Genomic DNA, 26,182 nt, shown 5'->3' on the forward strand with positions numbered 1-26,182 from the left:
TCTTCTTCTGTATCACATAACTTCGTACTTGTCTAGATTTGGTACGTTACTAGGGCAGTATTTGTTGGTATTCCAAACGAATAATGTAATCTCATGTTTTTACCTTTCCACCATAACGTAATATCATGTTGTGGTCCTGCTAGATTCCCAAATGTTGATGGATGGTTTTGGTGGTTTATGGAAGGCTAATGCGACAAAGACATATGAGGTGTTGATTTGATTTGATTGTGTTGTATGTCACAAAAAGGTTTAAAAGAAACCCATAATTCAATTTCGTGCTCTCACATCCACCGATTTGGAGTCTTGGACCCTCCGCAAGTGCATGTGGACGGCAATTGACGCTGAGATTCCCATCCTCCATTATATTATCACTTTCCATCCATCCATCCATCCATCCATCATATTAAAATGCCAATTAGAATGCGCTGGATTTGTGACCCTTGGCAAACCCCAGCACCATACGAATAACGCTTTGACAATAACAATTTTCGTTTTTATTACGTGACACAATTTTTCTTCATTAGTGCGTTGGATTGGATTGATAATCAACGATTAATATTGAAAATATGATATCTAACTGTTGTGCAAGTTAAATTTAACAGCTAAAACACCAATTAGTGCTACGTAGTATTGAAGCCACACCTTCCAAGTGTTTGTCCTAGTTTCAATATTTGGCATATAAAAGAGTTGTTATTGATACTTAACATTGTGAGATGTTTATTTTAGGATGATGATAACAATTGTTTATAACTAATTATTTATTTGTTTTTAATAAGGGCTCGTTTAGATGCACTTGTAAAATGACTAAAATAGTTTTTGATGAAAATGTTTTTTTATACCAATCCTTAGTAAAAATCCAAGTGGATCCTAAAAAAAACATTTTAAGTGCTTCATGTAAGAAGCACATATCTGGTGCTTATTCCAAAAATCACTTAAAGTGCTTTTGGAACTCAAAATCAATTTAACCAATAGCGTTTTCAGACATTTTAAAAGCATATCCAAATGAGCCATAAATGAAGTCAAATCGTGTTGTATGAACAAATAAATTTATTTTTCGGTGAAGGTTGTATTACTTTTCATAGCAACATTTCTTCTGCAAACAAAGTATCGACCTTTACATTAATATCCACCCAAATTTGTTAGTTTCTCATAATTTCACTCCCATAGGCTACCACCCCACTAAAGAAGAGAAAATCTACTCTACCACGGTCTCACCAGTCGTACATAACTATATACAATCATATATGTACATATCTCTCACATCCCGTAACACATAAAAATATCCCACAAAAAAGCCGCAGCCGAAATTGAAATTTTGCATCTAAATTTCATTTGCTTTAAAATCCAATCATCATGTATGTTCTTGATTGCACTATCGCAAGACAGTTGTACACTGCAAGGATACAGATCACACGCACACGCGCCCCACAAAGTACCCTTTACAACCCACTTGCACGTTTTCTGGAATCTGGATTTTTATCACAAATAATAATAATATTATTATTATTATTTTCTCTAATTTTCATCACAAATAATCATAAATAAAAAATACAAAAATGGAAGAGCAACAATATTACAACATTGATTAAAATCTTATCAGGTATATAACACACAATCACCCACTAGACCGTAAGCAATATAATTTTTATAATAAAAAAGGAGGTGGAAATTAAATTTAAAAAAAAAAAAAATTGAAATTAGCGCCTGCAGCGAGTAATGGCGCTACAGCCGCGACGGTAGGGATTTGCCTGAGCCCCGGGTCGGCAGTTGTAGTAGGACGCGCCACGTCGCGAGCAGGGTACAGTGTTCCTCCTCAGCGCACCGTAGCTAATGTACCTCCTCCTCCAGGCTAAGATGCGCCGGTTGATCTCCGAGTCCATCAGCATCTCTGCATCCTCGTCCTCGTCAGCTATCAGTCCCCCCGCCGCCGATCTAATCGAACCCCAGCTCAACTCGCCCAGCTGGTGGCCGCCGCTGAAATCAACGGCCGAAGCAATCGCTACCAAATGGGCGGCCAGGATTGCACAGATTAAGATGCAGCCAAAGAGTGATGGAGTTCTTGAGCTTGAGCTTCCCATTTTCTTTTTTGGGTTTTTGTCTAAAATCTGAACTTTTTTAGAGGAACTGGGTTTGTGGAGTGGTTTGGCGTTATAACTGACCGTTGGAGAGGAAATGCCACTTGTTTTTGGATTATTTACAGGGATATGCCACTTTACCGTCTTTGGCTTCTAGTTTAAGAATGCCAATGACTTTCTGGACACCCACTGATCACGCATTTTCTTTGGGAGCTGTCATGATTAAACAAAAATAATAATGTTACGATCTCAAATTTTTCGTGATATCAAAGCATATTGATTCACATGTGAAACTCAACGGTCACACATGTCTTACATCATCCAATTCGTGTTGTTCACGTATTTGGCCTGAAAATTCGTCACACGTGAGAGGGTGTGTGCGAATTTGAAGGTAAAAAAGTCTCACATTGATAGAAAGATAAACCTAACAAGAGTTTATAAGGAGTTGGACAACTACCAATATTGTCAATTAGTTTTATAGTGGAATCTCAACTTCTTCAAACTAGCATTCATTTTCTTCTTTTTTTTTTGATAGACACATTTATATTATTTCTAACTAACAATAACATCGTAAATTCATACTAAATGGAGTGTTAGGTCGGATAAAAAATACATGCTTCGACATCAACTGATAATATTGAACAAGTGTGTTAGGTTTAAAAGACGACACAAGTGAGATGATATATTAAGAGTATCTCATATTAGATGTGGAAGCCTTTTGTGTTTAAAATCTCCGATACATCTACAACCATTGTCACTTTACTTTGAGTTCAATGCTCATTCTAACAGTACATAAGAGTATATTATGTATGTGGCCGGCCAAATTGCTACATGTGCTCCAATGTTACTCTCGAAACCACATATTAAGAAGGATGATGAGAGTATCTCATATTCAATAATCAAACTTTAGCATAAGTGCTTAAAGAATTAATTTATAGTTGAATATTCACATATCATAATCGTTTTACCCTTTTTCATTGCAAAAATTATATTTGAAGTTAAAAGAGTAGAGGATGATTTAGGTAAAGTGCAAAGTAAATTCATTCCCCCTTGACGTTGTAAAAAGAAATCTCTTTCTCTCACCCACTTGAGTTAGTGCATCGGGGGAGAATTTGTAAAATCCTTTTTTTTTTCTTTCTTTTTTTTCTTTTTGTCGAAAGTAAAATCTGTCAAATGCTTAGTTTGATTGCTGCAAATCCAAGGACTGAACCCAACAAGCTTGTAATCTAGACTTATGGAAGCCAAATTTGTGGTCAGGTGGAGTCTCAAATGTCTCTGTGCATTTTTCCAATTCCCAGAAAAAGTAGATAACCGTAACTTGCCACCAATTGTCTACTAAAAAAAAAAAGCTGGTAAACCACTTCGAGTCTACAACTACATGCCAAGCTTAACGGGCAAAAAATGCGAAATATGTATGAAAACATTAATGGCGCGTTTACGTAATTGTAATGAAAATAGGAGGAATGAATTGAGGAGAAATTGAATTGAGAAGGAGTTGGAATGAGGAGAAGTCAAAATCGGATTCTTGTTGAAGTTGTTTACTTAAATGTTCTAGATTCGGAATAGAATTCTATAAAGCTGTTTACTAATTCAGCAGAATTAGAATATAAACTAGTATGATTACTAAAATGCCCTTGTCCCAAATCAAATATTTTTTATACTTTTTTTAAATAAAATTTGATGTAATATATAATAGTAAGAAAAAAAATTAAATTGCTTTTTTATTTCATAGACACACTAAAATGCTTTTGTTTTTTTTTTATTTTTATAAATTTAAGTATTTACTTTAATATTTAAATTTTCTAGCTCAAGTTGTAGTTTCTTCTCTTCGGCATATGCATGGAGTTGTGCATAATGTGAATGAGCATGAAAATAAAAAAAGTAAGAAGTTGTGCATAATTAAACTAGGGTTAATGGGTTTATAAAGATAGTATTGGAAATAAAAAAGTAAGTGAGGGCATAAAGGGAACAAAAGTGTCATTCCGATTGCCCAAGCAATCATGAATTAGATTACTACATACATCGAGGGAATCCAATTCCACCAATACAAGGAATTGAATTCCAAAATTTGTGTGGGCCCCACTGCTTTTTTGATTCCTTCATGTTTAATAAACATCGGAGTAATTTGTAATCAAAATTCAATTCTACATTTTTATTATGATTACAGATACGTAAACATGCCCTAAGTCTTTAAATCATGCATATTTGGATAGGTAAATATAAAGTACTGAATCTTGCCATGCTTCAAAACCCTTTACATCAATAGTTAAAACCTTCTTGATCACTGTGTTTTGGATTGAAATCTATTGACGTCGGACAACAAAATTATAAAATTAGCTAAATTTAAAATACATATACCTTTTTTTTTTCTTTTCAAAACAAGGAAAAAAGTTCTAAGGTTCCGTTCGTTATACTACGGGCTGGTTTGGTATTGCTGTGCTTTAAAAAAAAACTGTTTCTGCTGTGCTGTGAGAATAAGCAGCTGTGAAATAAAGTAACAGAGTGTTTGGTAAACTTTTTTGTAAAAGTGCTTTTGGAAAAGAAAAAAAAAAGCAGTATTATAGTATTTGATAAACTTTTATGTAAAACAGATGTGAAAAACAACTGGTTTTTCAAAGCTGGGTTTTGCAACTTTGTGTTTTTGGTTTTTTTTATTATCAAAAATTGTGAAAAAAAACTGAAGCTGAATGTTTCAAACATAAAAAAAACAATTTTTTTAATAACCTTTTTTTTCCGAATTACCTCAATACCAAATTAGGGCTACATGTCTGTGCAACACACGAAAAAAGGCTCAATGTATTCCAATTGATTTCGTCTATACGCGTGGTCCCACCTTTCTGGCGAATATAGGTCTTAGTGTGAAAGTTCAAAACTTCTTGTAGAGGATTGAATGTGACTTTTGCCAAATTATGTTAGGTGGTGGACGTATCGACATTTTCCGAGCTATGCTGATGAGGCTTGTCGACCTATGCTGAGCAATGATATCGAGGTCCAACGACATCTGTCAAGCTGTGTTGGGCATCACTTTGCCGAGCCTTGAGAACTATCCTCCATGCATTTCATCAAACATTTAGGCCCTGTTTGGCAGATCGGATAGAGGATCGGATAGGACTAATTATACGGACGCGGGTGTTTGGCGTTCACTCGTATTAAATAAGCGCCGGATTAAATTAACCGGTGTGCTTATTTAGCACGGTATACACCGGACTAATAAAACCAACCAAAAGGCCGGGATTATTAGTCGGCCCTCTCTCTCTCTCGCCTTCTCTCGGCCCTCTCTCTCTCTCTCTAGGAGTCGTCGTCCTCCCCCCCCCCCCGTCACCTTCTCTCACCATCGTCGTCCTCCCCGTCGCCGTCGTCGTCCTCCCCTGCAATTGGGTCTTGCAAAGAAGCATGCACTCTCTTGGCCGGCATGGTGTTTGGGAAACCTCTCTTCTCAAAACGCCAACAAACTACTCTCCTTCTCTCTGTCAAACCGCCGCCAGTCCATCCCACTTGCGATGATGCAGTGCAGGAGGTAACCTTGTCAACAAATCGTTAGTTGCATCTTGATTTGGGTTGATGTGGATTTGATGACTCATGGTTGCTCACCAGATGTGCAGGCAGGCGGGGAAGAAGAAGGGAGAGAGAGGGAGGGCGTTTGAGGGGTGCGGCGGAGAGAATGGGGAAGAAGAAGGGATGGTTTCAGATTTTTATTTTATTTTTATAAGTTTAATTTAATTTTAAGTTTGATTTAGCCTATCCGGTATAAAACCAAACACAGTATAAATAATACGGTCATTAGTCCGATACTGCACCAAACGCCCGACTAATTTAGTCAGTACTATCCGATAACTATTTATCCTATCCGACAGAAATAGTCAATACAGTCCGAGCTGCCAAACGAGGCCTTAATGAACTCTATTGAGGCTTGTACCAGACTGTCATAGAGTTCCCAAAGGACCTTTCGAGCCGTTTCCGGTTTTTGGTAAGAGGTTGGGACCCAACATATCCCTTAATGGAACCCGCGCTTATTCCCTCGTAATTAAGAGAGACCGCATCGTATACAAAATTCTCTTCCAAAACACAGTGCCTAAAAAGGCTTTAACCCTTCAAGTACATAATTGAAGCATGTAACGCACTGTGTCGGACTCTTAGGTATCGTTTGGTATGCAGACGGGATGGGATAGAACGGAATGGGATTGGACGAGACGAGACAGGACGGGACGAAACAGACAGGGAGCAAAGATGCCATTAGATGGAAACAAGGAGAAAGAAGAAGGTGACAAAGAGGTTATAATTTTGTGTTACACGAATGTGGAACGAGTCATTCCAGGGGGTGAGGCGGAACGAAAATTCACCCAAAATTCGTCCAATGGAATAACGCGTTCCACCCATTTTAGGCGCACCAAACGTGGGACATAACACCTCGTCCCATTCCATTTCGTCCTGTCCCACGTACCAAACGGTACCTTACGTCACCAGTCTAGCCCAAAGTCCAAAATTAGTCCCAATCCTCATGCCTTCCTAAATGGGCTAAAAAGCTGACAATCCAGTAACGGGTCCAGAACAGAACGCCCCCAACGGTGCTATATGACCGTTGCATATAATTATTTGGGCCAATTGGGTTCATCTGATAGGCCCAGTTCTCATTCCTATAAAAGCTATAACCCCTTGAGATTTTAGAAAACCCTAACAAAAGCAGAGCTTCTCACTTCCAGCAGCTGCCGCCACCACTCCGACTTCCCCAAAGGTATAGATTTCTTCTCTCCTCCTTCCATTCCGAGTCTTCAAAATCCTCGCCGATTCAATCAAATTCTCAAATCCGTTTCTGTGTTTGCTGGATTTTGTTTCTAGGGTTATAATCTCGACCGCCAAGATGCAAAACGAGGAGGGAATCATCACCGAGCTCTACATCCCGAGGAAATGGTACCCATTCGAATCTAATCGGCGATTTTTTTTTTTTTTTGTGCGATTGTTTTGTTTTTGGGATTGGGATTTTAGGGTTAAATTTTGTTGTGTTTGTTTGGATGCAGCTCGGCGACGAACAGGCTGATCACCTCCAAGGACCACGCGTCTGTTCAGATTAACATTGGGCATTTGGATGAGCATGGCATCTACACAGGCCAGTGCTCCACCTTCGCTCTCTGCGGCTACGTCCGCGCTCAGGTTTGCCTTCTTTCCCTCGTTTCTGTTCTGTGTTATTGTGGTAATATATGTGTTTTTATTGGGCACTTGTGAATGTATTGGGTGATAAGAATGTGCAGTACGGTTGCGGAATTTGATTATAGTTTTGTATTTTTCGGTTCGGTTAATCTCAGTTGATTCTATCATTTGCTTTCTAAGACTGCGTTCTAAGCTGTATTATTATTACATTACAAAGTAGATGACTTGAGAGGCTGCATTCGAAACCCACGAGGAAAATAACATACGAATCACACACTGACTGTTGCTGCGGTCATAAATCCTTAACTATGCTGAAACAATCGCTTTTTATTCAGATATCGTTTTCTTTATTACATCTGGATACAATTGCTACTGAAGTATCCATAAATAGGGGTAAGGCTAGCCGACATTCACCTCTCCCAGACCCTGCGTAAAGCGGGAGCCTTGTGCACTGGGTACGACCGACTGATAGATTTAAATAAAAAATTGTTGACGCCCACAGTCAAACTCGAAAAGCTCCAAACTTTTCTTATCCCAAGTATGAATTTTCCCCATGATTCTGATGTTGGGTTGCTGAGGTTTTGTTTTATTAGGTTTTCAGTTGTTCTTCAACGGTAATGAGCATCCTCTTATAATTTCGTATCGGTCATTTGCAATATTGGCATTCCATCTGTTGTGCTCTGATTTCTTGTGCTTTCTTTTGTTTTGTAGGGAGAGGCCGACAGTGGTTTGGACCGTCTCTGGCAGAAGAAGAAAACCGAAGTTAAACAGTAGAAAGAGATGATTCTTCTTCAGTTCATGGGGATGAGTTGTTTAATTTCTGAACTAAATTATGTGATGTCTTATTCCATTAGTACTGAATGTTGCAAGTAGTTCCCAACCTTTTGGTGTTCTTGAAATGGGCTGTTCTTTTGACGATTAAGTAGTGAAACTTCCACCCATTGAGATCTTAATTATATTTCTGGTTTCGTAAAATTATTTCCACTGATGATATGCATGATTATTCTTATGATCTATGTCAAAAATTGTCCTCGGATGAAATCCAGGACGGTACATGCTTTGATCTAGTGACCCCAATATTTCTTATGAGCATCGACATAGATTATGTTCTGTGGGTATTGCCTTCTCTAGCAAGTAACACTAGTTTAGATCCCCCGCACTTGTGAATTGTCGTTAACTTTGTCAAGACTCGTGTGAATTGTCAATGCGTAGAATAATACGCAATGTTTTATCATTAATTACGGAACATTTCCTCTCTGGATTCTGTTTCGCTCAACCCTTTCGATTTGTGGCGGTTGAGCAAGTGCAGAAGCTCGAGGCCTTTCTGCCTCAAATCGACCCCATAATGCACCAAGATCGTGCTGTACACGTAGGTTGCTTCTATGAAGTGGTCGCACATCCCTTTGCCTATACAAGTCCCTGACATTGCCGCGAGCCCTGCGGTGTTCCAGTAATCGGGAGAGTTTTTTCCCTGCGCGTCAAGAAACCAGCAAGATCTTGCTGATGTTGACCTCCTCCAATATTTGATTGTCCTGAGCGCTTTTGTTGAAATTCTTGCAACTTAACTTGGCCGAGTAAACATCATCGAAAGAGCGCACAGCAACCTTCGCGAGTCTTCGACAAAAAGCTCGTTCGGAAGAGACTGTATGGATGATGAGGCGTTTCATCGACAAAAAGCTTGTTCCGAAGAGACTGTATGGACGATGAGGCGTTTGCTTTCTTCATTGATATTGTGAGAGGCCATTGACGATGCCTGAACAAAAGCCTTCTAGGTATTGAACCAAAAAAAAAGCTTCTCTACGTTTTGTATCTTACTTTTGCCAAGCTTAAAAATACATTAAGATTAAAATAAGAAGAAATAGTAAACTTCTCATTAACACAGTAATTTCTTCATGGAAATAGATTGCGTTACGTAAACGTAACTACAAGGTCAAAGTTTCAAAAAAGGTAAAAATTTCAAAATTCGACAGCTAAATAATAATTAAAAAAATTAGAAAAATCAAACGTGGCATTGTATTTTAGGCCGTGGTGGACTACTAGAGGCGCCAGCGCCACGCAACGGCTTACGAGTTCCGAACGCCGCGGCGACTCAGTTTTCGAATCGGCATTCGCCGGCAGCCATGGATTCGAGCAGCTCGGGCTCCACGAAGCTTGATTACTTCGACGACACGTGGAAGCTCCAATCCACCGCCACATTGCTATCCGTATCTAAAGTCAGTTGCTTTTCACTTCACACTCTTCATTCCTTTCCTTTCTATTCTGTTTGTTTCCCGAGAAAATACTGCCAGAAAATTAATGCAATCCCTAATTGTATTATTTGAAAGGGGGAAGATGGACGAACCGCCTTGGTATTGGACCGGACGATCTTCTATCCCCAAGGTGGCGGGCAACCTGCCGACACCGGCTTCATCGCCGCTTCCGATTCCGGGGTCAAATTCGTAGTAGAAGATGTGCGGTCCCGAGACGGCATAGTAAGTAATCAAATTGTTGATTTGGTCTCTCTCTATAATTTTCAAATGTTTGATTAGAAAATAAAAAATTAATGTCTTCGATTGGTGTTTCACTTGATTTTGATTAGGTTTACCACTACGGTTTCATTGAAAATTCCGGTGAGGAATCGGAGTCGAAATTCGAGAAGGGGAAAGAGGTGCTGTTGTGTGTGGATGAGTCTAGGCGCAGGCTTAATGCTAGGTACGCATATACTCGAAGAAATCGGATCATTTGATTGTTTATATTTATAATTAAGTTGCTCAACTTGTTCTTTGATTGAGCATTTATTGTATAACCAAAATCAAGTTCGATTTTCGGCCAAAAAACTCCGAAGATGGTTTGCTTACTTGCTGTTTCGTGTTCTATATTTTGAATGTTGTGGAATTGTTTATGTGCAGGCTTCACTCAGCTGGGCATTTGCTGGATACATGCATGAGAAATGTGGGATTCGGTGATTTAGAGCCAACCAAAGGCTACCATTTCCCTCAGGGGTATGATTTATTTCTGCTTTATTGCTTTAAGCCTAGATTACAAAGTGTAGGTATGTTTCTTGTTGCAAAATCTTCTGTTAATATCAGGGACCTAAACGATTAGTCGGCAAGAATCTTGTTTCTAATTCTTTCCTCAATCCTCGTTTCTTGGCATTTGAGTTTCTTTGTTATGCAATTTATATTGAAAAATTTCGTAGTTATCTTAAAATAAACAAAACAGAAAAGACACGATCACGCTCAATTTAGATATGTTTAAATGTGAGCTGCCAGGATTTTTTTCAACGTAACAGCACAATGATCCTTCCTTTTGAATGCAGTAACCACTCACTTGTACTTCAACTTTCCACGAGTCAATCTATCTGTGGAAAACAGCACAATGATCGGTCTTCGTGGGCTTTAAAGTGAAAATTTTTCACCATCCCATGAATGAACACTAGGAACTTTTATGTTGTTGACGCGTGAATTCGGATCGACATATGTAGATGGCCTAATAACAGTCACATGTAAACACGATGATTTGAGTGTAGCCGAGAGCACCCCGACCCATTTGGCTTGGGCAGCAGCTGCCTTATGTAGGCCTCCAAACCTTCTCCATAAAGTCTCCTGTATGTTATGTGGTTCTAGTGGAAAGGGTTATGGGGCCCAATATAAGCCACCAAATAAATACGCTACTTAGAGCCAATTAGGTCAATAGTGTTCCTTTGGATTGAGGATCCAGTGGAGTTGTCTCGAAGGACACATGAAGCCATTATTGTATATCGGATAAGCTGTTACCCCAAAACAGATAAACCGTACAAAAAAACCAGCACTGGCATAAGTGATGAGTCAATGACACATGCTTCACCAATTCTTCTCAAATTTAAATTAGTTCATTGCTAGCCTCAGTATTCTGAGATGTGAACAGTTTTTGATCTTTGAGACACGATGTTGTTGTTTGCATATCCTTCTGAATTAGTACTTGTAAATTCATAATATTTCCAGGCCATATGTGGAATATAAAGGCACAGTTCCACAAAAAGATACAGAAAGTAAGCGAAAGGAGTTGGAGGTAGAAGCTAATGCATTAATATCGAGAGGAGGAAAAGTGAGTTGCAATATTTAGGATTTATCTAAAGTTGCATGCTTGGTATGGAATATTAGATCTAATCCGTTTCCATATTTTTGTAAGGTTTCTGCTGCCTTGTTACCATATGAAGAAGCGTGTAAGCTGTGTGGTGATTGCCTTCCCGATTATATTGCAAAGGTTATTCCTTACACTAGACCTGTTTTCAATACATGCTCATATTGGACCCTTCAAACTTCAGTGCTGAAAATCGTCGAGTACTAACTTTAACTGCATTTCCTTTTTTGCATCTCTGATCTCTTGCAGGACAGCACTCCTCGCATTGTGAAGCTAGGGGACAGCCTTGGCTGCCCATGTGGCGGTACCCATGTTTCTGATATATCAGAGATCAAGAGCATTACGGTAAGATCCATTTGCTTCAATGTTCTTATGAACTGATTGATGTCCCAATTTTTTTGCAAAATTAGTAGGATGAAGTGAGTGCTTCAAGAAAGTCTTTTACTGCTTGTTCAGGTTACTCAAGTACGGACAAAGAAAGGATCGACAAAGGTCTTTTACAATATCGGGTGACTCGGGTCCTATTTCTTGATGTAATATTTTGCACTCTCATTGATACAAAGATCTGCATCATTGTGTAGAAACTAGAAATTGACAATTTATATTTTTATTATAGAGTGTTCTTGTAAAACTATAAATTTTTCGGGCTTTTAAAAGGATTTTACGAGTAGTGAATCACTGGTTGTAATTTGTTTGTATTGTGTACATGATGTATTCAGTATTTAATTAAACAGCCGCCGCTTAATTAGTATATACAGAGAAACTCCATCGACACTCCACAGGAATAGACAAGGAGCGCAGTTTGTCTCGTTCGGACGAGTCGAAAGCGACACCATCCTCATTCGGATTTCATGGTTTGAGGTTCCGATTAAGACTCGAAACTTAAATCCGGCAGCCGGAAATCGCAATGCCTGCGGGGTGTACCCGGAGATGCCATACGTGTGCGGTCCACAGTCGACATCTAAAAATGCATGAAAATTTTCGTACAAAATGTCGAACCCAGTCACTATTTGCCACAAAATTACAAAATTATTGGAATTGTACACAAATTTGGATTACACATTTGTCTCGGTCAAAAAGTTTCTTTTGATAAGCGATAGGACAACTACGTTGAATTCATCTAAGATATGAGGATGGAGATTTGAATTTGGGCACAAAAGATAAAACACATTGTTTTAGCCAACTTAGCTTAACACAGACGACAGTTAGAAAAAGTTTATGTTGGCTCTTATTTTCTTTGACTTCATATCTTTTCAGTTGAAATGTGGCTTCTCGTTAGGGTTTAAAGCCATCTTTCATTAACATGACATCTGATGACATATTGACACAGCCAAAATATATCATGTGATGGAGACCTTCGTTGACAATTGTATACGAGGAAAAAAAACAAGGAGCAAAACAAGGACACAAGCTATATATTTCAACTTGGCTTAAGCCAAATTGATTAAAGTAGTGTATTTATCCCTTTACAACTTGTGTTTGAATTATATTTTTGTAATTTAAATGAATTTAATGTAGATTATTTTATTATTTGTTAAAAAATAAATATAAAAATAAGAAATTATTTTCATCTGCCCAATTAAATTATTAATTCGTAAAATTATAATAATAAAATACCTCACTTGTAGTTTGCATGAGTTCCTAGGGCTAGGCTTACGTAGATATGAGCTTTAATTAATTAAGTTGGTTTGCGTAATGTGCTCCCTTTTCCGCACTCAAGTTTATATTTCCTTCCTGTAATTTAGCGTAGATTATCTTATCAACTGACATGTTTCAAAAATATTATTTTTACCATCTATTTATACTATCATTTATACAATCTCTCTAATAGAGATGGAACCTACGTGTTGTTGGATCCTACCTTGTTAGAGGGATAATACAAATTGATGGTAAATGTAACATTACTTGACATGTTCACTTATAGGTAATGAGAATTGGAATTATTCTCGAGTTTTGTTTTCTAAAATATGAGTATTGAAGTCATCAAATTATTAGTTTTTTCTTGGGTTTACTACATATACAGAAATAGAACAAAAAAATCTTTAGTTTTTCATTTCAAATCTGTAATTCAATAAAAATTATGTATCAAATTAACAAAGAGGGATTAGTTGGTTTAAAATTAGATTTTCTTTCCTCACTTTATTACTAAATTTTTCGAATTTTTTACTTTTCGTTTCTATTAAGTAAATATGTCACAAGTGGAAATATTGTAGTCAAGTGTATCATTTCAAAGTACACTTTAGTACATAGATTATCTTGTAACACATAATGTGGGCAGAGCATAATATCAACATTTAATGCGATGACATTATTAATTGACATAACATACATATATCACTTGTCATATAATACAACATTAACATACAATAATATTACCTCATGATGTTAATAATATTATGACTTTAGTGAATTAGTAATACTACGTGCCGACTCACCCACACAATGCCTCCTTAATGGCATTATTGTTGCTAATTATATGACCTTATATGATTAATTTTTGTTTTTATTTATTTGGAAAATGAAGATTTTTGAGTTATTTTTTTTAGAGTTAAGAAAGGAATAATGTAGTAAGCATAATAAATATTTGGATGAATGGTGGAGTTGAAATGGAACTTGGAAAACGGCATTACCGGTAAGAGGAGGAATAGACAAAAAGCCAAAACGCCAGCGAAACAAATTCCGCTAATTTCAGCAAGGACCCCTTCCTCACCATCCATTTTCCCCATTCCCTTTCTTCTCCCTCCACCTCCACCTCCCCCTCCCTTTTATGTACCACCCAGATACAGATTCTCCACTCCACTCACCTCTCTCTCTGGGTCTCTCTCCTTCTCTCAGATCTGCTCTTTGTTTGCTTTTTTTGCTTTTTCTTTCCAAAGTCGTATCCTTTATCACTTCCATCACTCTTTTTATATATACACCTATATATGTTGTATAGCTCTAGCCGCATTCTGGGTTTGCTTCCATTGCTCTTCTGGAGGCGTCTTTGTTGAAGAACACCAACAAACCCAGGTGGGTTTTCAATCCCAGCTCCGTTTCTTCGTGTTTTTCTTCGATAATGTATTGCAATTCACTAATGTTTATTGGGTTTTGTTTGAACCATATTCTCTACGTCTCTGAACCTTTTATTTGATTGAATTTGCTTATTGTTTCACCCTTTTTATTGCGTCTGAAATGCAAAGAATCACTTTTGGAACCGTATTTCGATGGAGCAATGAGGATAGAATGATATTATGATTGCTATTTGTTTTCGAATTATCGTAATTTTCTTATCTAATTTCCTTAAGCTCTAAGTTCTTTTTTCTTTTTCACAAGGCGATATTCTATTCTAAACTAGTCTAATCTATGGGGTGGGGGGGGGGTGTTCAAACTTGAATGCAACGGGCCGGTCACACTGCCCTGGTTCTAACTTTTAAGTTTCCTTCTGTTTTCCTTGATCGTCAAGTTTATGTCTGGGGACAGAGTAGTGTTCTTGACCACAAGCTATTAGCCCCCATAAGCTCCATGTTTAGTTGATCAGCTCAATTTATTTATCTCTGTGTCTGTTTTATTGTTCTGGATAAGCATTTGAATTATTAGTATTGATCATTGAACTTGGAGATGTATGCATTCTTGTGGCATATAGCTAGGAAAATTGTCTTTTGGCGTTTTGCTCTCTCACACATCCAATCAAAGGCACACACTTGTTACATCATCGTCATAAATAAAAGAATTTGGAGTTGAGAAGCTGTCTTTTTACTGTTTTATTTTGTAGTTATATCAACTGATTTTCAAGAGTTCCAATGTTTCACCATTGAATGCTATAATGATGCACTTTGAAAAACAGTGGTACAGTTATGAATTATAAGTTCATGTTATTTGAAAAAAAAATTGGTATTCATGCAATAAAGATAACCAAATCAATTCCAAGTTGTCATGTTGCAAACGTTTGAGTTAATGAATAACCAAGATGTTTGTACTTTGTATGTTTTCATCTGTAGATCATGCGAGGAGAGACTATGGTTAAAACTAAAGGAGAACTAAAAGTAAGCTTTGGCTATCAATGCAATAGCAACAGAGGCAGTTTTTGTGAGGATTCCGATGAATATGAAACCTTGCCTGAACTCCGAAGGAACAGTAGTTTCTCTTGCTTGTCTGGTGCTGCAATAGGCGCAAATGCCACTCTGGCAAACACAAATATCTGCAATGGTTTGATAGGGGTAGAAATACTTCCTAGTTGGGACTCTCCTAATTCATTTCGTAGAGTTCCCTCTTCACCGGCTATGTCGAGGTTGGATATATTATCATCTTCTCTTCAGAGTAGTATGTCAAACTTAAGTTGCAGTCCGTCTACGCCTGATTCTGATTCCTACTTAATGAAATCCACGAGTCCTTCCAGAAATGAAGGTTTTCTTAATGGTATGGAAGTGCAAGTGGCGGGTGGAGCTGCTGGTGAAGACAGGGTTCAAGCTGTTTGTTCTGAAGAAAATGAGTGGCTCTTTTGTGCAATTTATGATGGTTTCAATGGAAGAGACGCAGCTGATTTTCTGGCTGGGACACTGTATGAAACCATCATATTTCACTTTAATTCATTAGACTGGGAATCAAGTCAGGAATCCCTCAAAGCTTCTAATGGTCTAGATATAGATGGGTCCCTTCCATATATAGGAGATGGTGGAAATACTATCAGCGAAGAAAGATTTTCATCCAGAATTTATACACAAAAGGATTCAAGTGTTGACCATATCTCTGAGAATGCTCCACGTGCTAAAGCAAAAACGTCAACTGATTCGTTTAGGCACAGGGTGCTTGATAGTCTCCAACGAGCTCTTAGTCAGGCTGAGAATGATTTTCTGTACATGGTTGACCAGGAAATGGTGGATCGCCCAGATTTAGTTTCTGTTGGGTCTTGTGTTTTAGTTGTGCTTCTACATGGGAAGGATTTGTACACACTAAATTTAGGTGACAGCCGAGCTGTATTGGCAACATGTGGTGATGATTATTTAATGAGTGGGAGTGAGAGGTTAAAAGCCATCCAGCTCACTGATAGTCATACAGTTGATGACGAAAGTGAAAGAATGCGAGTTTTGTGTGAACATCCTGACGATCCCATGACCGTTGTGGCTGGAAAAGTAAAAGGGAAATTGAAGGTCACTCGAGCTTTTGGAGTTGGATACTTGAAAAAGGTGGTCACCCTTACCGTTTAACAATTATGTACCAAAACCAAGTAGGTTAAAAAGAAGTTTTTTTTAGATAAACTGACATTATCTGGTGTGTTTATATCTTAAGCCCCTTCTTCATAATTAATATATTTTCCATTAGTGGATTTTACTGATTCTATTTTCTTTTCACTTTTGTGCAGAAAAACCTGAATGATGCATTGATGGGAATTCTTCAAGTTCGTAACCTTATAAGCCCACCATATGTTTCCACTCAACCATCGTTGAATGTGCATAGAATATCAACATCTGATTGCTTTGTAGTACTTGGTAGTGATGGCTTGTTTGACTTTTTTACCAATGACGAGGCAGTAAAGCTTGTCCACTCCTATATCTTGAGCAACCCCTCCGGCGATCCAGCTAAGTTTCTGCTCGAGCAGCTTGTAGTAAGAGCAGCCAATTCTGCAGGTAGACATGTTTTATATCATGTGGAGATTTTGTTGTCATTCCATCCATATCCCTTACAAGTTTGCTTTGTTTCATTTCGGCTACCTTTATTAAACACAGAAGCATGTATAACTAACCCTCGATCAGATTAACCAAGATAGAAAAACAATTGATTTGTTATTGGAGAAGGCTATGCTCACCCTCCATGTTATGTGCTCTTAGTTCTCTCCCTTTCATTTCTCTGCTTCGTAGACCCTGCTTGTATGGCCTATGCTGTATTATTACCATACGGCATCTTGCATTTGTTGAAAGATAACAGATCTTTCAGTTTAAAATAAGTAGTTTCAGTTTGATTTGCTGTCTTTTGTTAACTTCTCATATAATGTTCTCTTAATTGTAAATAGAAAATACTTTTTGGTGATGGGTGAACAAAGCTCCAGTTTTGATCCCGAAATTGAAACATTTTAAGACCAAGTTTAACTTGAATGATATAAATATATACATTCCGCCCACCACACCACACCCTAAGGCATGCATACACATTTTTCTCTAACGTATGGTATTCTAAAGTCTTCAAATAGGAAATCCCACCACAGGGTTGGTTACATTTTATTTTATCTGACAGAATAAGTAGCCCTTTCGCATAGTTTTCGTTTGCCAGGTCCTTAATACTTTCGTTGCAGGTTTCAGTATGGAAGAACTCATGAACATTCCAGCAGGAAGGCGGAGGAAGTATCACGATGATGTAACAGTAATGGTGATTATTCTCGGTACAAATCAGCGCACGACAAAGGCGACAACTTGCGTGTAAGATTATTTTTTGTGGTGTAATAGAATGTTTAATATTTTTGGCAGTCTAGTTTTAGGTTCCAAATTGTATATAGTTGGATGTCAGAGATATACTTTGCTCCTGCTGTATAATAATGTTTATAGTTTGTCAAGTTTTGCTTGGCAAAAAGACTGCTTCATTGCATTCGTCTGCAAATTACAGATCTTTATTTTCCTTAAGAGGCTTGTTCAAGAAGGGCAGATAAATTATATATTATAACAAAGCGGGAAGCCTTGTTGCCTTGGGATCGCTGTTTTTGTTATTATTTTGCTGATAATTAAGAATATTTTTCTAGCATTCAACCAAAAAGAAAGAAAAGAATATTTTCTGGCAGATACTCAGGAATAAAGATGGGTTGCTCTTTTTTTGACCTGTGCTTTTTCTTGAGAATGTCAATTGCAGTTTCAGATGGGAATCAATATATTGATTGGATTCTATTCTTTCCAAACTTCACAAGGAACCCTATGAGCAAATTTGAGAATGCTTTTGTAAGAAGCACTTATGTTCATGATCACTTTCAACATAAACGCTTTTATTAGAATTGAGCAAAGCTAAAGTTTCTATGAAAAGTTCTCGTGCTTCCTAGAAAAAATTTGAGCGATTCTTGAAAATCACTTTCTTTTAACTCAAAAACGCCTTTTAACTGTATCAAAGGCGTTTTTGATTATTTGAATGCATTTTCAGTCCTTACAGAAGCATGTCATGTCTAAACAATTAAGCATAAATGATTCTTTGTTCACAAACAACATTAGTCATGTTAATGGAATTCCGAACGTCCCCTACTTTTTCTCCACTCTAATATTTTCTCTTATTTCCTCCTCACTACAATTGAAAATTCTACTACGTTGTGGTATGTTTTAGCCGTTAGATCTTGATTTTTTGGCAACTCTAACCTCACATGATAAAACATGCATGAGGGTTTTCATCACTGAAAACCTGCAAACTCTCCAGCTCTGTTGCCTTCACCCAATCAGCCTCTTGATGACCAGTTGGTGCACACGTGTACGGTGACGATGGAACATAAGAATGATAAGGAGCCAGCGGGTACACATATGCCATCTGGCGTGTACGGAAGAGATCAACTGGATCTACTGGTTGAGATCCTATGCATGCTGGTGCACCAGAGCCTGCTGAACCACTCTCATCATCTTTTGGCCCTTTCCCCTTATTCTTTTTGCTACTCACACTCTTCTCACCTTCACTGATCTGAACCTCCACGGCCGGAGACCCGCCGCCGCCGGTGGCCTTATTCTGCGAAGTTTCGCCGGGAAACTTAGTTGGGTCGGTTTCAGTAGTAGTAGTTGCTCTGTTTTGAGCCGTGGTAAGCTTGTGGACTTCAACTTTCTCTACACTTTGTTGGTTTGGGACTTTCTGTTTCTCCTTGTTCTTGCATTTCTCCGCCTTGTTATCTTTTCCGGTGAGCTTTTCCGGCCATTCCTGTGCTTGCTTGCCTGCTTTCCTGGCCAGCTTCTTGACGAGGGTCTGAATGCCGACGTTTCCAATGACAGTTACTTTGTTTTGCTGTGAGTCAATAGCTGTGGTGTAAACACCTGCAATAAACATTTTCGTAAAAATACAGCGACTAAATTGAAAAAAAAAATTAAAATACAGTGATCAAAGTTGAAGTCGAGCAGAAACACAGTGACTAATATATGTATTATACCACAAAAAAAAAGGTAATTAATTTTGTACCATCAGTTCTTTGTAAAACTTTTTTGACCTTCCTCTTGCAACCTTCACAGTGCATAGGAACTCTCAAGATCCATGTCTGAAGAAAAAACAGTGAAAATGGTGTAAAAAACTATAAAGTACAACAGTAGCAAGTTAGTTAGAGAAAGAAGAACAATGTGTCTTGTTTGTGTACCTGATATTTGAGAGGTTCTTGTTGAGAAGCCATGAGAGAGAGAGAGAGAGAGAGAGAGAGAGAGAGAGAGAGAGAGCAAAATTTACCAGAGGTATAAAATGAAGGTAAAACAGTGAAGAGGGATGAATGTGAGTGAGAGAAGAGATGGGAGTGTAATATAAAACACAAGTATGAGGAGGAGAGCGAGTGCGCAGCTATCAAAGTTCCTGCTCTCCCTCAACCAAAAAAATGATGAAATATTTGACTACAATTAATGATCCTTTGATGATATATGAGGGAAGTAGTAATTAAGGTGTGTTAATCATACTGATCTCAAAAACTAAAACAATATCAAACAATTGTTAATAATATTTTTCTCTTGTATGTGAGAAATTTTAGATTTTATTGTGAGTGAGTACTAAGTTATTATTGTTGCTTTACTGTGTGACTTAATCGAACCACTACTGCAATATATCGTTGTATATAAAAAAAACAAGTGACGTGCAATTTAATGAGATTTTAGGTGTGACGGTCACACATTGTAATAAGAGTAATGTTAGAGAGACCACATATTTATACCACATTATAGCAAGAATAATGTGACAGTCACATCCATTCATTATAATGGATTGACATGATTGATTGTGAACTGATAACATCACGTGACGGTGTGACAGTTACGCTTAAAAGTTTAATTAGATCGAATCAGATTAAGATGTAACTTATTCCAAACAACATCTTAACCCAAACTAGAGGCTTTGTGGATCACAAGTCACATTTGTGAGAATGATAAATCCGTTGCTTCCCAAGGACATTGAATTCAAGTTCAGGCCTTTCTCTCTCAAACAACCAAAACCCTCAAGAAACAAATATAATAAATAAATAAAAATAATAAAAAGTAGATTAGTTTGGCCTTTGGAGCGGTATGTGCAGTACAAAGAGGGCAGTATACATACAACAGATTTGGATACACAGAAGCCCTAAAGTAATAAATAGAAACTTTCCCACTTCATCTATTAAAGTTGAGCTTGCTTCATGGGCACTTAACCTAGCAGAGGACATGGACAATTCGTTTCAGTCAATTACAGATAAAACAAATTGACACAGACAAAGAAAAAGCTGCTCTATTTTCATTTCATTTTCCCTGGAAACCAACCAAACTTTATGCTGTTGTAGTATAAATTAACACGGAAAATATTAGGGAGATTACATTTTAGTAGACCGCGTAATGTCATCTCTTCTATCGATATGAACTTACTTGTATAGGTAGACTCTATTTTTCATATGTTAAAGAGGTGGTACAATACGATCCCCCTAGCATATCCAGTTCTTTTCTGAACTTGAAGTTCAAGAAATTCACTTTTACACAATTTTCCTCATCTCTAATATCATCTATTGGTACGTTTAATTATTTAGGGCGTGAAATTACCATTTAAATCTTAAATTTTATAATTAACTATGTCTGTCAATAAATAAAACAAGAAATAAATAATTAAATTGATATAGAGATTTTCTACTTTCCTTTCCGGATTCACTTTGTGGGGATTCTAGGGATTCCCACATCCTAACCGTTTATCGTATATCGTGCGGCTAGTTTTTATCAGATACTATTTGTGTTTAATTTTAAATAAAATAAATAAATTATTTCTGATCGCAAGATACATGATAAATATTTAAGATGTGGGGATTTTTAGGATCCAATTTCTAAACATCAGAGTAATTAAAAACGTCTAATCTTGCTTTAACTTATGATTAAGTCTATATAGAGGTAGAGAATATATGTATAAAGATAAAAAAAAACACTATAATTATAAATTAGAATAAACAAAGATGAAGTAAAGGATAATTTGTTTTTTTTTTTGTCAAAAGTAAAGAATAATTAAACACTGCAATTAAATATGATAAAATATGCAAAAATTCTGTTGTATTCTGATATATGACGTGCACTAAATAAATGAAGATTTAAATGTGCAGCTAATAATACAACTCAAAATCCACCATGCAAAAATTACCCCTGCAGACCAGAACTCTTTAATTATTTGGATCATAAATATCGCAACAAACCCCAAATTCGATTCATTAAGGGCACCTAAATCCTTGGAAAATGTAGTTTGCTGATCAATCGATCATATCATTACGACAACACTCTCTCCATGCATTAATGATGACGAGAGACATTTGCATGTCACAAATTATAACACTTTTATTTTGGGTAATGTAATTCACACACTTTATTTTACTTTTCACACATCATTATTAATTTTTGTTCATTGATCTTTTTCAATTCATAAGATCTGACGATCGAAAATTAAAAGAGATGTATAAGAGGTAAAAATATGTATGTGAATAGCAGCACCGTTTATTTATTTGGATAGATGCCAATTCAAATGATTACATACTTAGAGTACAAAATTTGTTAGTCGCATTAAGAGTTGCCACCACCTTCAACCACCATATCGACCCAGACCCGACAGCCAAAGGCCCAAGACAGCAGGAATCTTGACAAGACGATGGATGTTCCTACAACACTCATTACGACTCATCACTCACGGTTGTTTGTATAATTAAGTTTTTTCCAGATGCGTGTTGAGAGATTTCACGTCGGAAAATGAAAGAAGCTTTGCATTAGCGCCTAAAAGATACGAGGCTCTCTTCACGCATTGCCAACTCAAAAAACCATGAGGTATACATGTATAGTGCAATCATATATGATGAGGCACCACCAGATAATCTGATGTTAAGCACGCATCTTGCCGACAGCGCAATCTCCGTGACAGCATCACACACAATAGCACAAGCAATGTCGTCCTCTGGATCGGTTCTCCAGCACAACCATTTTGCCAGGACAATACAGTAAATCATCTCACGTTGGATGTATATTAACAACGGGGATGCACAAATGAGAGGAGAGAAAAAAACTGATAGAAAGCTGCTTACGCTGAGGATATTGTTAAATACTACATAATTTGATTCAGAAACGAGTTGTGCGTTACGCAAGACAACAAGGTTGTGGCAACTTCTATCTAAACCACCATAACAAATTTCAGATTCACGAAGAATCACAATTTGCTTAGGAATGAACGTATGCCACGCATGCTCCGGTGAAGTCAATCTAGCTTTCACCTTCTTTGGCCTCATCCACCTTGGTTGAAACATTTGGTTCTTCGGTATCTTGGGCTTCTTTTTTCTCTCCTGAAACATCCTGCAGCTGAAGAAATTAATAAGATGTTAATCCAGCTCTTATGCTAACATTTTTACTCAAAAGACACACCCGTAAGCAGTGATGAAAACATACCCCCAAGTTTCTAAGACTAGTCGTAACATCCTCTTGCTGCTGCTGAAGAGTGGTCCTCAGATCTTGAAATTCCTAGTTTCAGTTCAAAGACTTAAGTTAGCATAAACGATCACATTTCAAAATCAAACTTGGACGAATATTGATCGCTGGAGCACAACTTACAGATCGAAGTTGATCCACTTCAGTGTTGAGGGATTTCTTGAGTTCTGAAAGCTCCTGCATTAAGGAAGAGAATTGCATCAAGAGTTGAACATGGTCGACACTTGCAAGAAGAATGCAATACAACTATGAGCAAACAAGTTTTAGCTCCAATCCAATCAGAAGAGAGATTCGATATAACGAAACAAACACATTCAGCAAACTTATTCGTATTTACTATTTGCATCCAAGTTTGATGCACAACCCAATTTCTGTACTTTTTGGGCCATTTCAATCACCTTCTATACATCAGACATATGTGATTTATAGATATCAAAGGTCAACGGGAAACACCAACAGTTGTGGTTTTGAGGTTTGAGAATATGAACAGGGAAATAGTTTGTTGATGTAACTCGTAAGTGTTCTCAACAGATTAAAAAATCCTCTCGCTCTCTTACTGCATGCACGCCTAAACACAACACAAACATCATCAACTAAGATAACAAACGTACAAATTCCAAAAGCTAATTATTCAAATGCATATGACAGGCACCCAAATCGTACATTAACCATACATACATTAGCAAGAACAAATAATCCCACCAAGATTAACTAATAAACTGAATCCAAATGCATGCTTTTTCAAATGTATGAAAAAATTATATAAACACTTACATCGTGGTAGACTTTCACTTGAGTGTCTAAGTTCGACCTCCAACTTTGCAAATCCTAATTACCCAAATCAGTAAACAAGCAAATTAGGCACAAACACCATTATGTGATGAGATGAGAGAAAGTAGTGGTCAGTTGTTTCACCTGCTTCAACCCTTGAATTCTACCAAGTAGCTCAGACCTCGATTCATTCAATTCCTATGAACAACCATAACATTGTGGACCAAATTAAAAACAGTTTTAAATCCAAAATTACAATCTGGGGTTTTCTAATTCGAATTCTCAGAACCCTAAACAAAACACATGTATAAAAAAAAATAGCGACAAAAAAAATAGTTTACCGCAAGCTTGGAGCCAATCGGGGTCACATTCTCCTTGCTCTGCAATCATACACAACCAAATTCCAAGTTGAAAACATTTTTAAAAGATTTATAAACATGAAATTACAAATTAAAGAGAAAGAAATGGTAAGGATAAAGAGGAGGAGCGTGCGTACGGAGGAGAGTGGAGGAGGAGTGGAGGGAATCGAGGAATCAGAAGAGTTGGCGGCGGCCATTTGGGATTGGGACCGGATCAGATGACGATTTTTGATTTTCTGAGGTTTGTTTGAGTTGTGTTTGTTTGAAATTTGGAGATTTCAGTTCAGTTGGAGGAACAGGAGGAGGAGAGGAAGTTCAAATTTTGAATTTTGAGTGTCGGTTGGGTCGGCAAGCAGGCACTTAGCGGACAGTGGGACTCTGAGATTGCCGCATGTAAAATGTACTGAGTTTTGTGTGCGAGTGTTCGACAACTTTGACTGTTTTTGTTTGAAAAATGCTATTTTTATCCTATTTTTTAATTGAAATTATTTTTTATTATTTATGTTTCGAAGTTTAGGAATAGAGAAATTCAGATCATTCAATTTTAATTTTATGGCTTCTATTAGCTCATTTTATTGGATTATCTAAGATAAATCAAGAGCTGGATCTCTCTCTTCAACAATTGGATCTCTGGATCCTTAAATTTTGAACACAGAGATTTGAAAATGATCTCAATTCATATTTTTCATACCACATTTGTATTATCTATCTAATAGATATGAGATTCATTTATATTGATAGCCATATCTTTTAATTCATTTTTTCTCTAAAATTAAATTTATCCCATTTTACCTCTTGAAATTGCCAACATCAAGCTATTTTATTCTATTTACGTACATGTACTGGGGTTTGTTTGGTTGCGGAGATAGTGTGTGTGTAAAGAATTATATTGGGTGTGTAAATTGTAATTTAAAGTATTGTTTTTTTCTTTTTTCAAATGACAGTAACAAAGATGGTGGTCGTGGACTTGTGGCTGACCGAAGTTGAGGTTCGAGAGTTCAATTTGAGAGAGAGAGCTGCTGCTACAATTCGAGCCTTCAAGAATAAGAAAGAGTCTCATTTATGGTTGAGAAAAACATTGGACGCCCAAAATTAAATCTTAATTGATCTAACATTCATCAATTTTCTAAATTTAATTTGAATATATATATATATATATTTTAACTTTCAATTCGGTACAGGATTAAATCCTACTGCTGGTAATTATAGTATTCTTTTTAGTAGCATAATATTATTAAATTAATATTTTATTATTGTGTAACGTTATATCCACGTGTATACCTAAACCGACCTATTATCTTAACAAGTGCTTATCGAGTTACTTGATACGACACAATTCGTTATCGTGTCGACCTAAATACCTGTTAATTTTGTGTTGTTTCATGACGGGTTAACGGGTCAAGTCTTATTAAAATTAAAAAATCGAAATATCATAACTTTTTCTCAAAACAGCCAAATGCTTTCTTTCTTTGTTTTCAGAAAACTATCGCTTCTCTCTCAATTTTCACAAAAAATATGATAAATTATATAAAACTATCTTAACTATTGGGTCAATCATAGTTTCATACCTCATCTTTTAAAATTTTCAATGTCATACCTCATCTACCATTTTTTTACAATTTCTTTTATCAGTTTTCTGTCAATTCTTCTGTTAAATAGTGATGTGGCATAAGACTGAACCCACTATTCTATTAAAAAAATAAAAAAATATTAAAAAACTAAAAAAAATCATTTAATAATTTTTTTTACATATCCCCTCACACTATGTTTGGACAAGGAAATAAACTTGGAATTTGGATAAAAGTCAGAATTTATAAATTGACATACACCAATTCCCTTGTTTGGATTTATAACATAGAAATTTAGAATTTCTGCGTGGAAAAAGAACTTGGAATTTGGGGCCTCCAATTTCCAAGTTTAAATTCCATGTAAATTAGTGTCATTTCCCAATTTCTATGATTAGGAATTTAAAATTAACAAATTCCGTTTTCAATTCCATTATTCTTTTAAATTAACCAAAACAAAATTCAAAAATTCTAGAAAATAAAATCCCTTCATTTCAATTTTCATCATTTTAAAATCCCTTTGTAAGCATTTCCCTCCTCCTGTCCTCCCCAAAACTAAACTCAAACCCTATCCCCAT

General features: G+C 36.8%; 6 protein-coding genes across 8 annotated transcripts; 3 read left to right on the forward strand and 3 right to left on the reverse strand.

Moving 5' to 3' along the window:
- Positions 1–1,473: 1,473 nt before the first annotated feature.
- On the reverse strand, positions 1,474–2,135 carry LOC126597444 (protein RALF-like 33). The gene has a single exon (XM_050264241.1). It carries the CDS (start codon positions 2,076–2,078, stop codon positions 1,698–1,700), a length of 381 nt encoding a protein of 126 aa, XP_050120198.1. The 5' UTR covers positions 2,079–2,135; the 3' UTR covers positions 1,474–1,697.
- Positions 2,136–6,684: 4,549 nt separating this feature from the next.
- LOC126597363 (40S ribosomal protein S21-2-like) lies at positions 6,685–8,195 on the forward strand. The gene is made up of 4 exons (XM_050264150.1): positions 6,685–6,807; positions 6,912–6,983; positions 7,091–7,223; positions 7,932–8,195. Exons 2-4 carry the CDS (start codon positions 6,934–6,936, stop codon positions 7,992–7,994), a joined length of 246 nt encoding a protein of 81 aa, XP_050120107.1. The 5' UTR covers positions 6,685–6,807; positions 6,912–6,933; the 3' UTR covers positions 7,995–8,195.
- A 1,036-nt stretch (positions 8,196–9,231) lies between these two features.
- LOC126597713 (uncharacterized) lies at positions 9,232–11,996 on the forward strand. 2 transcript variants are annotated; one of them, XM_050264523.1, is made up of 8 exons: positions 9,234–9,433; positions 9,545–9,691; positions 9,799–9,911; positions 10,109–10,201; positions 11,183–11,285; positions 11,370–11,444; positions 11,571–11,666; positions 11,778–11,996. In XM_050264523.1, the coding sequence occupies exons 1-8, from the start codon at positions 9,341–9,343 to the stop codon at positions 11,832–11,834; spliced, it is 777 nt and encodes a 258-aa protein (XP_050120480.1). In that variant the 5' UTR covers positions 9,234–9,340; the 3' UTR covers positions 11,835–11,996. The 2 variants fall into 2 exon arrangements, with proteins under 2 accessions (XP_050120481.1, XP_050120480.1); XM_050264524.1 differs by lacking the exon at positions 10,109–10,201 and having other exon boundaries at positions 9,232–9,433.
- A 2,000-nt stretch (positions 11,997–13,996) lies between these two features.
- On the forward strand, positions 13,997–17,911 carry LOC126597694 (probable protein phosphatase 2C 40). Its single transcript, XM_050264502.1, has 4 exons — positions 13,997–14,330; positions 15,299–16,483; positions 16,660–16,924; positions 17,587–17,911. Exons 2-4 carry the CDS (start codon positions 15,302–15,304, stop codon positions 17,712–17,714), a joined length of 1,575 nt encoding a protein of 524 aa, XP_050120459.1. The 5' UTR covers positions 13,997–14,330; positions 15,299–15,301; the 3' UTR covers positions 17,715–17,911.
- Positions 17,912–18,435: 524 nt separating this feature from the next.
- On the reverse strand, positions 18,436–19,730 carry LOC126597187 (heavy metal-associated isoprenylated plant protein 36-like). Its single transcript, XM_050263957.1, has 3 exons — positions 19,597–19,730; positions 19,425–19,500; positions 18,436–19,282 (listed from the first exon to the last, which is right to left on the reverse strand). Exons 1-3 carry the CDS (start codon positions 19,627–19,629, stop codon positions 18,627–18,629), a joined length of 765 nt encoding a protein of 254 aa, XP_050119914.1. The 5' UTR covers positions 19,630–19,730; the 3' UTR covers positions 18,436–18,626.
- Positions 19,731–22,494: 2,764 nt separating this feature from the next.
- LOC126595193 (uncharacterized) lies at positions 22,495–24,455 on the reverse strand. Of its 2 annotated transcripts, none has more exons than XM_050261569.1 (7): positions 24,177–24,455; positions 24,022–24,060; positions 23,825–23,878; positions 23,684–23,737; positions 23,033–23,086; positions 22,871–22,942; positions 22,495–22,777 (listed from the first exon to the last, which is right to left on the reverse strand). In XM_050261569.1, exons 1-7 carry the CDS (start codon positions 24,234–24,236, stop codon positions 22,688–22,690), a joined length of 423 nt encoding a protein of 140 aa, XP_050117526.1. In that variant the 5' UTR covers positions 24,237–24,455; the 3' UTR covers positions 22,495–22,687. The 2 variants fall into 2 exon arrangements, with proteins under 2 accessions (XP_050117526.1, XP_050117525.1); XM_050261568.1 differs by having other exon boundaries at positions 22,495–22,783; positions 24,177–24,452.
- Positions 24,456–26,182: the final 1,727 nt, after the last annotated feature.

Source organism: Malus sylvestris, chromosome 13 (genome assembly GCF_916048215.2).
Source record: "Malus sylvestris chromosome 13, drMalSylv7.2, whole genome shotgun sequence".
NCBI classification, from domain to species: Eukaryota; Viridiplantae; Streptophyta; class Magnoliopsida; order Rosales; family Rosaceae; genus Malus; species Malus sylvestris.

Excerpts from the sequence above, each read along its gene's own strand:
- LOC126595193 (XM_050261568.1), bottom strand. The coding sequence starts at position 24,236 with ATGGCCGCCGCCAACTCTTCTGATTCCTCGATTCCCTCCACTCCTCCT. Across the intron at positions 23,738-23,824 it reads GAATTCAAGGGTTGAAGCAG|GATTTGCAAAGTTGGAGGTC; the intron begins GTGAAACAACTG and ends TTGGGTAATTAG. Across the intron at positions 22,784-22,870 it reads CTAGTCTTAGAAACTTGGGG|CTGCAGGATGTTTCAGGAGA; the intron begins GTATGTTTTCAT and ends TAATTTCTTCAG.
- LOC126597363 (XM_050264150.1), top strand. The coding sequence starts at position 6,934 with ATGCAAAACGAGGAGGGAATCATCACCGAGCTCTACATCCCGAGGAAA. Across the intron at positions 6,984-7,090 it reads CTCTACATCCCGAGGAAATG|CTCGGCGACGAACAGGCTGA; the intron begins GTACCCATTCGA and ends GTTTGGATGCAG. Across the intron at positions 7,224-7,931 it reads GCGGCTACGTCCGCGCTCAG|GGAGAGGCCGACAGTGGTTT; the intron begins GTTTGCCTTCTT and ends TTTGTTTTGTAG.
- LOC126597694 (XM_050264502.1), top strand. The coding sequence starts at position 15,302 with ATGCGAGGAGAGACTATGGTTAAAACTAAAGGAGAACTAAAAGTAAGC. Across the intron at positions 16,484-16,659 it reads GAGTTGGATACTTGAAAAAG|AAAAACCTGAATGATGCATT; the intron begins GTGGTCACCCTT and ends ACTTTTGTGCAG. Across the intron at positions 16,925-17,586 it reads AAGAGCAGCCAATTCTGCAG|GTTTCAGTATGGAAGAACTC; the intron begins GTAGACATGTTT and ends CTTTCGTTGCAG.
- LOC126597444 (XM_050264241.1), bottom strand. The coding sequence starts at position 2,078 with ATGGGAAGCTCAAGCTCAAGAACTCCATCACTCTTTGGCTGCATCTTA.
- LOC126597187 (XM_050263957.1), bottom strand. The coding sequence starts at position 19,629 with ATGGCTTCTCAACAAGAACCTCTCAAATATCAG. Across the intron at positions 19,501-19,596 it reads AAGAACCTCTCAAATATCAG|ACATGGATCTTGAGAGTTCC; the intron begins GTACACAAACAA and ends TTTTTTCTTCAG. Across the intron at positions 19,283-19,424 it reads AGTTTTACAAAGAACTGATG|GTGTTTACACCACAGCTATT; the intron begins GTACAAAATTAA and ends TGTTTATTGCAG.
- LOC126597713 (XM_050264523.1), top strand. The coding sequence starts at position 9,341 with ATGGATTCGAGCAGCTCGGGCTCCACGAAGCTTGATTACTTCGACGAC. Across the intron at positions 11,286-11,369 it reads TAATATCGAGAGGAGGAAAA|GTTTCTGCTGCCTTGTTACC; the intron begins GTGAGTTGCAAT and ends TATTTTTGTAAG. Across the intron at positions 11,445-11,570 it reads TTCCCGATTATATTGCAAAG|GACAGCACTCCTCGCATTGT; the intron begins GTTATTCCTTAC and ends GATCTCTTGCAG.